This window comes from Spinacia oleracea, chromosome 2, assembly GCF_020520425.1.
Source record: "Spinacia oleracea cultivar Varoflay chromosome 2, BTI_SOV_V1, whole genome shotgun sequence".
Taxonomy (NCBI): domain Eukaryota; kingdom Viridiplantae; phylum Streptophyta; class Magnoliopsida; order Caryophyllales; family Amaranthaceae; genus Spinacia; species Spinacia oleracea.
Window position 1 is genome coordinate 114,404,631 of NC_079488.1, and position 9,737 is coordinate 114,414,367.

A 9,737-nucleotide genomic window follows, 5' to 3' on the forward strand; every position below is an offset into this window, starting at 1 on the left:
CGGTTCTTCATTCTCCGTATTAAGCTTCCATATTATGTTGCTACCAGCTATTGTGGTTCTTTGTATTAAGCCATTACTAACGATTGTTGTTCTTTAAATATTTACATAGTCATTAAACTGCTACAGACAATTGCGAATTCGCGGTTCTTTACATCAAACCATTTGATGATTGAACTCTAATGACATATTCACTTGGCTATACAATATTATATGCTATCTTTTGTAAACGAAATATAAAATAAAGAAATAATAAAAGAAAGAAAATTTTCTTTAATAAAAATAGGAGTTATTTTATTTTACCAGAAAGGCATAGTTACAATTAGGGGTATTCATGGGTGGTTAATCGTCCAGAAACTTACGGTTATCCGGTTAACCATAAACCGCTATTGAATTTTTTATATTTATTTTGGATTGCATTTATCGTACTATTTTTTTTTCAAAAATAACATTTGTAGATAAGATAAAGTCAATAAAAAAATAAGTCTAAACAACGTCTAAAATTACACAAGTTCAAACAAAATTACTAAGTCACTTACTCATTGTTTCAAGAATGGACTAATGGGCTAAGAGCCTAAGAAGTAAGGCCTTGTTCTTTTTGGCTTAATTTCAGCTTCAGGACTTATTTGGCAGTTCAGTTCAGTTCAGTTCAGTTCAGTTCAGTTCAGGAGCAGTCAGTTCAGTTCAGTTCAGTTCAGGAGCATTCAGTTCAGTTCAGTTCAGTTCAGTTCAGTTCAGCTCTAAAGAACAGGGCCTAAGTATACTGATTGGGCTAGCAGTGCACAAACAAACATTATTTTTACTAAAATACTTTACCTATAATTTTGTGATTTTGTCACCTCCAACTAAATTAAATTGAATAAATTTTGAAAGAAAATAATTTTCGATTTTTCAATTAACCGTTTTGTCAAAAAAATTGTAACCGTAACCGACCCGTTTAACCGTTAGTTTTGCCGGTTCGGTTACCGTAACCGTTTCCGTTATTTTTTTCGGTTCGGTTTACAGCCCGTTTGTCCGGTTTTTTCGGTTCTCGGTACGGTTCGCGGTTACGGTTTTTTATGAACACCCCTAGTTACAATTATCCAAGTAATGCCTACTACTTAGACCTAATAATCATGAGTCTGGTCCGTTGGTCAGCCCGGCTCGAAAATAGCGGGTTTTGGTAGATTTATTGACCCGTTTATGGGCCTGACCCGACCCAATATTCTAAATTTTTTGGGTGGGTTTTCGGCAACTCAAATTTGCAATTGTAGTTATAAATTTAATCAAACCCGAAAATGGGCTAAAAATCTGCTATTTAGGCCCAAAAAGCAGGTTTTGGATAGAAAAATTCAGCTCGAAGTTTAACCCGGCCCAACCTATAGGGCAATTTTGAGTAGTGGTCTACTACCCACTTGGGCCGGAGCCTGAAATCTACTTTATTAGTTAAAGAGAGAGTATTTAAACAATTTGTTGGGGATTTAACTGTAAAAAGAGAAAGGAAGTTGATCAACTCTGAAGTTTGAGGAGAGGAAGAAGAAACATGGAGGAGGAGCTGCGTGGCATACTATCGGAACGAGGGCTGTCCGTTTCAAGTTTGCCGGAAAAAGGACGTTGTCTTCTCACCACCAACCATTTTTCTCCAGGTCTGTTTATTTTCTATAGTCCATGAAATACTGATTAAGCAAGGAATGCAGGTAAGGTGTTTGTGACAATGACCCAACAAAACCAAATAGCAAATTACACTGCTTCTGAATGGGGAAACCTTATTGAGGCAATAACATGTATCTTTCTATGGTGCAGGAGAGATTATTATAAGCCAAGAACCTTATGTTTCTGTGCCGAATCACTCAAGATGTGAAGTGTGTTTTGGTTCTGATAAATTGAAGAAGTGCGCTGCTTGTCATTTTGTGTGGTATTGTGGGAGTAAATGCCAGGTTTTTTTTACTTAAATGTCACTAAAATCCACAGTTATATGATCTTTGTAACTTTACAGTTTGACTGATACATGAAACGAATACCATTTGTTGTTTTCCGGCCAGAAAGCAGATTGGACGTTGCATCGTGTTGAATGTCAAGCACTCTCAAAGCTTGAGAAGGAGAGGCAAAAATACCTTACACCCTCTATACGCTTAATGGTAAAGCTCTACTTGAGAAGAAAGCTTCAGGATCAAAAGGTGGACTATCTTGCATTTCTTGCAACTGTGTTTACAAATTCAACTCTTTAAAGAAACTCTTTATGTCATTCCTGCAAAGAATTGATTTAGTTATGCTGGAAAACTATCTGATCATGACTGGTGAGTTGATTTCTTGTGGCAGGTTATACCAAATACTGTGACCGACAACTACAACTTGGTGGAGGCATTAGTATCTCGTATCCTCTTGCCTACTTTGCTAAATGCGTGGAACCATTTTTTGGGGAGGTTATCCTGGAATTAAGTAATAATTGACTGAGAAAAGAAGCTGGAATTGGGTGCTTCATATTTAGTAACTCATCGTTTTCTAAACATGGTCTTATCATAACCTTTATGGGTTTTTCTTAACCATATTACCTTCTAAGATATGTCTGAGATTGATGAGAAGCAGCTGGTTTTATATGCACAGATGGCCAACCTTGTTAGCGTGATTCTTCAATGGCCTGACCTGAAACTAAAAGAAGTTACAGAGAACTTTTCCAAGGTTTCCATTGAAACTCGTACTTGGCTAGTTTTCATTGTTTGAATATATGCATGCACAGATGCACTAGATATACTCTGATATTATTGCAGAATCTAGTAGTGCTTAGACTTCCAGTCAACCAATGTAAAAGTTATGGTTGGCTTTATATGTTGGCTTTTTAGAATGTTTACATCAATTTGTTACTCGTGTAACCTAAAGCACCTTATTCAATTGTGAAATCCAAGTAGGTTTAAAATGTTTAATGAGAGATACTTCGTAATTTAGTTCTTTGTTACTAGAAAAATCTCAAATTTGTGAGTTTGGGCAACCTATCTTTCATTCACTAATTGTTTTATGCTGTTGCAGCTTGCTTGCAATGCACATAGTATTTGTGATTCAGAACTTAGACCTCTGGGTACAGGACTATATCCTGTGATATCTGTCATCAACCACAGGTGATCTGGCTACGTTATTGTCTGTTGTTTGTAAATCTCTGGAAATGTATATGCTAATTGGTTATAGTATTTCAGTTGCTTGCCAAATGCGGTTTTGATGTTTGAGGGAAAAACAGCTGTGGTGCGTGCGGTGCAACCTATACCTAAAGGTAGTGAGGTACTAAAACCATATGACTTGTGCTACTCCATTTCCTTTGTTGCAATTACTTCAATATGTGTGAAAGTAGCAGTATTTGAGATGAGTCGCTTTCCCCAAAAAATTGGGAAAGAGAACAAAAGGGGGACATACTGAAGTCTGATTGTTCTTTGTCTTCTGATATTCTTGAAGGTTCTAATAAGCTATATAGAAACTGCTGGAAGCACCATGACTCGACAAAAGGCTCTAAATGAACAGTACTTCTTCAACTGCTCGTGCCCTCGTTGCATGAATTTAGTAAGTGCGTAAAATAATATCATTGTACATAATCACACTGAAGTTTATCCTTATAGTTTGTTACTTTCTGTTATTTTAACTTTTCTGTTTTTTACTTCAATCCATAATACCATATTGAAGGGGCAATGTGAAGATATTCAAGAAAGTGCCGTTCTGGAAGGTTATAGGTGTGATGCTAATACATGCACGGGCTTTTTGCTTCGGGATCCAGGTACACGCTTTCTTTAGCAAGTGCATAAACACTACTTGGGTTTCTATCATCAGTATCTTTTTTCCGATATGCAGACAACAAGGCATTCATATGCCAACAATGTGGCCGGTTGAGGAAACTGGAAGATATTAAACAGATTGCAAGTGAAGTGAAAAGCTTTTCTGAAAAGGCAGCAACTGCCCTTAAATCAGGAAGTATCCTTTCTGATGTCTTTTTTAGGAAACCAATAAATTAGGAATTGTTTTGATGACTTCCTGTTGCATAGTGTTGTTTTTGTTGTGTACTCACCCCCACCCCCTACCTGTTCATTCCATTATTTCCAAATGGAGGTGTTTCTTTGACAGAGTTCAGATTATGAAGAAGCTGGTTCTTTGTACAAGACAGTTGAAAAGCTACAGTTGAAATTATGTCATCCATTATCTCTTAATCTAATGAGCACACGAGAGAGTCTCTTAAAGGTACATCATTAACTTGTATGACTTCTCTTCTTGCAGTAAGATCTTAGTGCAGAATCACCTATTTTACAATGCAGTGTATAAACTTATTTTCAGATTTTAATATGCAACATATTTGTCGATGTATTATTTTATCATCAGATATTCATGGAGCTGAACAACTGGAAGGACGCACTGGTTTATTGCAGAATGACCATCCCTGTATATGAAAGTAATTCTCGGTGTTTCTGGTTGTCTCTCTCAATCTATAGGATATCTTTTCTTGTCAACTTTTCTGACAATCTAGGGAATTTATCTTACAGAGGCCTACCCTGGTTGTCATCCTATGCTTGGATTGCAGTATTATACATGTGGAAAATTAGAATGGTAAGAGTATGGTCTCTCTTAATGTTAAGCACCTTGTGTTAATTTCTTCTAAACGTTGTATTGTGTGATTATTTTTTTGCCTCAAACGACAAACATGAATAGAATTCTCAAAATGCTTTGATCTAGAAGAGGTTATGCTCCTCTGATAAATTTCCCATAGAACTGTACGTATATTCCTTATTGAAAAACACGGTGCGCATACAGGTTACTTGAGGAAACTGGGAATTGTATTAGATCATTAACCAAGGCATTCGATATATTGCGAGTGACACATGGGACAAACACGCCATTTATGAAGGAGCTGCTTGCCAAGCTGGAGGAAGCCCATGCTGAAGCCTCTTTTCACACTCAAACCCATTGATGAGGACTGAAGATATGTATGCTACAAGGATCAATAATACATCCCTTGCCTAATTGCTTCTGAGAGGATTAGTTTCTGCTTTTCACTTTTCAGCGTTCCTTTGGGGTTTAAGTATTTAACCCAATAAAGGAGTTGAAAACTGTACTGAAGTACTTAAATATTTATTTACTGTACTTGATTACTTGAGTTGAAAACTGTAATCTTAAACTACTCCAAAATAAACAATAGGTAGGAACTTCAAGGCAGTAAATAAATGATGAAAATGACACAAGTCTACTGCTCCAATACCTTGTCTGCAAATTTAGATTGGATTTCATTCTCATACTATTTCAACCAAATCAGAAACAAACCAACCCAAACCAAACCAGCAAAATAACATTTTCAACAAAAATATACAAGGACACTATTTCACTTTAAAACAAAAGAGGAGCTACATTCATTTCTTGGAAATTACAGGATTGTACAACCATCATAATCTATGATTCTACCAGTCTGTTGAAAGGCGCCATGGAAAAAGTATTGATAGTAAGAATTTATTCACAAAATAACCCATGGTGCCAGAAAGAAGACAAAATTCCTCTTCAATGTTTAGCCTAGCTCAGTCGTCTTTGTGATGTGTACCTGGAGTTGCTGCCAGATACTTGAAATTTGTGATATTATTTGAAGTTGCTGATCTTGTGATGTGTCGGTTGGATCTCCTAGTAGTTGTTGGAGCTCCGAACACAGACTTGGTACTTTTGCGCAAGATTCATTGATGAGCTGAATAAATTTACAGTTTTGGTCTAGTGAAGGGGACAACTGCTGCTGTACAGGAGGGACAAGAAATGGGTGTTGAAGAAGCTGAGGAATTCTCCATCTTTCATTGCGGTCCCAAGCAAGGCATTTCTTCATAAGATCTAGAAGCCAAGGGTTGGAAACTGGACCATATATGATTTTGTGATTGGGATCAGTTATTACTTTGAACTTTGCCCAGAATGTCTTGTATTCTGAAAAGGGTGTTCGTCCATAAACCATTTGATAAAGTATGCAACCAAGAGACCATATGTCTGATGGCCGCCCACACTTTATAACGTTCCCATCTGCATCACTTTCACTGCACATAAATGCCTCCGGAGACATGTAACTCAATGTACCCACCTGTATGAGCCAAATGAGAGCTGCATAAATTCCTGATTTTTTCAAGCAAATTACAGTAGAGCCATCAAAATACAGAAGGAGGAAGAAAAGAACCTGGGAATCCCGTTGGATGTTGGTTGTGTCACTCATTATAGACTTAGCAATGCCAAAATCAATGAGCTTCAATGAACCTTTGACAAGGAGGAAATTAGCTGGCTTCAGGTCGGAGTGCACTATACGCTCCTCATGAATCGTATTCACAGCTTGTAGTATTTGCTGCCAGCATGGTTGACATAGAAAAAGTTATTGCCTGTTTATCGAAAAGTTTCTTTCAAAGAAGTATCTAAAAGTGATCTATCACCCCTCATCTATTTCTTAAATGGAAATCTGAGAGCTCACAAGTGACTTCAGGGGTATTATTAAGACAGACTCAGCAGAAAATGAATTTAATTCCGAATTAACTAGCAATTCCTGTCTAAGGTTAGTAACCAAGAAAAAGACCAGAAACCTGCCAGTAGAAACGAAGCCAGTTCTGATCCATTGTTGAGTTGGAGCCTTCAATTTCTCTCCACTTTTGTGACAACATATGAGCCAAATCAATTTCTCCATACTCAAGAACCATGTAAATATATCCATCATCCTTCAGTCTATTGTCCTTGTTAGTAATGGAGCCGTTCATAACTTCATGGAGCAAAGCTTTATCCGTTACCTAAAAGATGAAAGTGCTAAAAATGTTTAGTCTGTCAGGCAAAGTCCTAAGGAAAACAGAAAAAATAGTAATAGGAAGAAAAGAAGAAAAACAAAAAGTAAACAAGATTATTAGGCTGCACCTACTTCAGCAGTTTCTTATATTCTCTAAAGAAACCCTGATTCTATGACGATATATAATACAAGATGGAGTCTAAAGAGCGCTTACCTCGAAATCAACAAGTTGGATGATGTTATCATTCCCCTTTAACTTCTTCAAATACAGGATCTCTTGACAAAATCCATAGGCAGTAGCATAATCACGACCTTTAAGCCTGATTTTTTTCAGGGCATAAATTGTACAGTCAGATGAAATAACTTTGTGCACCTCACTGCTTCCACCAGATCCTATCTTGCCAAGCCTTTGGTAAAGTTTACCATTAACTTTAAAAAAATGGTCAGGATCATAACCCTTTTTCCGCGATGGTGCCTTTTCGTGTTTTTCTGGTTTAGGGGGTTCCAGATTTGCAGTAGAAGTTAAATCCTTTGACGAGGAGCAAGGTGGTGGGATATTTGCAGTATCAGGCCCCTGTCCTTTCTCCTTTATGGACGGCCCTTCAGTTCGGGATGGATTTGCAAGTACTTGACTTTGCTGCACCATGTTGCGTTCCTTAATTTCTTTAGCTTCTATTAAGGCATTTGATTCAAAGCTCGAAGCTTGAGCTCCACTGAGTGCTCTGTCAGAGTCAGCTCCACTGTCAATCACGGATGTAGAGATAGCTTGCCGCATCCCGTCTCCTAGGGCTATGTTCTGAGTTTTCAGACTGGCATCAGCTAAGGACCCTGGAGCTAAACTATCATGGTGTGGACATGAAAAATGGGTTGTTGAACTAAGTCTTGGTGCAGATGTTGCATGGACAGAGGTTGTGGTGGCACAAGATAATCCCACCACAGAAGACTGGGTCATTGGTTGGCTTACATCAGTGTGCAGGAAATTCCTTAAGTGGTGCAGCTGGTTCTGAAGAGATGAAATTCCTACTGCTGGTACAGACGAGCCTCCATCAGCTCTCGAAACACCATCTGCATCAGCTCTGACAGAAATCGGTTGTTTCAGTTCTTTGCTAATGGCATTTGATGATTCTGCTTGATTAACTGCTTCCCACTCCATTTCTGCCAATGCAAGTGAATCCATATGAGAAGATAAGTTGTCCAATCTGGTGGCCATTTGACCATCAGCCCCTGCATTGACAGCACGGTCGAAGAAAAGGAAAAGGTTTGTTCCTCACAATTTCACAATTGAATGTTTTATAACCGGGAAGTTCATAATAGATGATCATGCAATACAATGTCTGCCCATTTTTTAATTAGTCAAAATAATAAGTGTATATTCTGAACATAAATGTCATCAATGGGAAGAATAGCACTCAAACATACTTGTAGCACGACATTCACAACACAAATTTACAAGAGTGATAACTGATAACACCTCTTTGGTAACAAGACTAAAACAATACCTTAAGACTCAAATTCAAAAATTGAGTTGATTTTTTCAATATTTAAATATGCACTTGAGCAGCTAAAAGTAGATTTCAGTAACTTACCCTGTGAATTGGCAGAGCTGGCCAATGAAAACTTGACCCTTTTTGTACCCTCTACCATTTGACAATGTTTTGATTCTACACAAGACGAAATATTCATATCAACATCTTTGTAATTTAGGTGCTCTTCCTGCATGTGCCCTCCAAATGGGTTATACTTTTCATCATATGTATTTGTGATTGTACCCGTGAAGTTAGGAGTTGTAAGAGATGCATCTTCCTGAGCTTCAATGACAGACGATCTCTCACTTGTTTCAACAATCCTTTTGGTCTCTACTGTTAAACCTGAATACAGCCCTGAGCTTTTAGATGTCTCCCTTTGCGGTGGCACACGTCTTGGTAAGTAATTAGTTGGTGGCAATGTACCTGTGTAAGTTCCAAACATAGGATAAAGCAAACATCAACTTGAAACCCTCCTCCCCCCAAATTATAGCCCGGAAAATATTGCAAATGCCAACTAACTAAGCCTAGATTCCTGTCATTATGTGACTTGGTCAATCAATTTTGCCAATTGGTAACCCAGAATTCACAATAAAGCCTTGAACACAACAAATTGGTTTCGGCATTGATCTATAATTAATTCTGAGTGTACTAAAACCTAACTCGAGAGAGTATAGTGACTAGTGAGTGTTTACCATCATAAATTAGATGATCATTATCGTCAATTTCCCACTAAATTCAACAATTAAACTAAAAATGAATAGGACCTGAGTTAATTGAACCAAAAGACAAAAAAGCAAACCCTAAATCCAGTGCTCGAAGTGAAAGCAGACGGAAATGGAAGAGAGAGGAGAAAAATACCAATGGAACGGTGTCGTTTCATAAAAACTTGAAGATCACGGAGAAGAGCACGTTCTTCGAGGTTTGGGCCAGACGAGGAAGTAGAAGAAGAAGAAGAAGAAGACGAGGAGTTGGAGTTGATCGGAGGGGTGAGATTGGTGTCGGAACTCACTTGTGGGACTGGAAGGTTAGGATCCCCGTCCATGGAAAAATCTCTGATTGCATCTCTGAAGAAAGAGAGAGAAAGAGAGATGAAATGTTCAAGAAGTTGAGAATCGCACAGCCATTGCCGCCGAGTCGTAGAAGTTTGAACTCAAACTCAGTGGGAGAGAACTAGAGAAGGTGTGTGGGGGAATTTTTGAATTCTGGGTTAATGCCTTAATGGCGCTCTCAACTTCCATTTTGTGGGCTCTGAATCTCTGATCCATTGGGTTCGCACAAGGCCATTCAACTTCGCTTTAGTTTATTTTTTTTCAATAATGAGAAACCCATTTGAGCCCATGATTTAACCCAAAAAAGGTAGGCCCGTTATAATACTTACAATTTGAGGAATTAACATTTCCAGCCTCATTCATAGTCCGTAACTACTTCCTTTCGAGGGCGGAGAGGCCCATATCAGATATGTGCCTCCAAACACACAT

The 9,737-nt window shown here is 38.1% G+C and overlaps 2 protein-coding genes across 5 annotated transcripts; one reads left to right on the forward strand and one right to left on the reverse strand.

Annotated features, from left to right (window-relative positions):
- Nucleotides 1–1,449: 1,449 nt before the first annotated feature.
- Nucleotides 1,450–5,101, forward strand: LOC110795053 (histone-lysine N-methyltransferase ASHR1). Its single transcript, XM_022000032.2, has 14 exons — nt 1,450–1,622; nt 1,780–1,913; nt 2,019–2,153; nt 2,296–2,350; nt 2,537–2,655; nt 3,001–3,089; nt 3,165–3,246; nt 3,418–3,522; nt 3,643–3,733; nt 3,808–3,927; nt 4,085–4,191; nt 4,330–4,399; nt 4,491–4,554; nt 4,759–5,101. Exons 1-14 carry the CDS (start codon nt 1,520–1,522, stop codon nt 4,913–4,915), a joined length of 1,431 nt encoding a protein of 476 aa, XP_021855724.1. The 5' UTR covers nt 1,450–1,519; the 3' UTR covers nt 4,916–5,101.
- Nucleotides 5,102–5,258: 157 nt separating this feature from the next.
- On the reverse strand, nt 5,259–9,466 carry LOC110795052 (serine/threonine-protein kinase MPS1). Of its 4 annotated transcripts, none has more exons than XM_022000030.2 (7): nt 9,118–9,466; nt 8,503–8,682; nt 8,320–8,394; nt 6,948–7,888; nt 6,540–6,740; nt 6,146–6,307; nt 5,259–6,052 (listed from the first exon to the last, which is right to left on the reverse strand). In XM_022000030.2, exons 1-7 carry the CDS (start codon nt 9,299–9,301, stop codon nt 5,504–5,506), a joined length of 2,292 nt encoding a protein of 763 aa, XP_021855722.1. In that variant the 5' UTR covers nt 9,302–9,466; the 3' UTR covers nt 5,259–5,503. The 4 variants fall into 4 exon arrangements, with proteins under 4 accessions (XP_021855722.1, XP_021855721.1, XP_021855720.1 ...); XM_022000029.2 differs by having other exon boundaries at nt 6,948–7,957; XM_022000028.2 differs by having other exon boundaries at nt 8,320–8,682.
- Nucleotides 9,467–9,737: the final 271 nt, after the last annotated feature.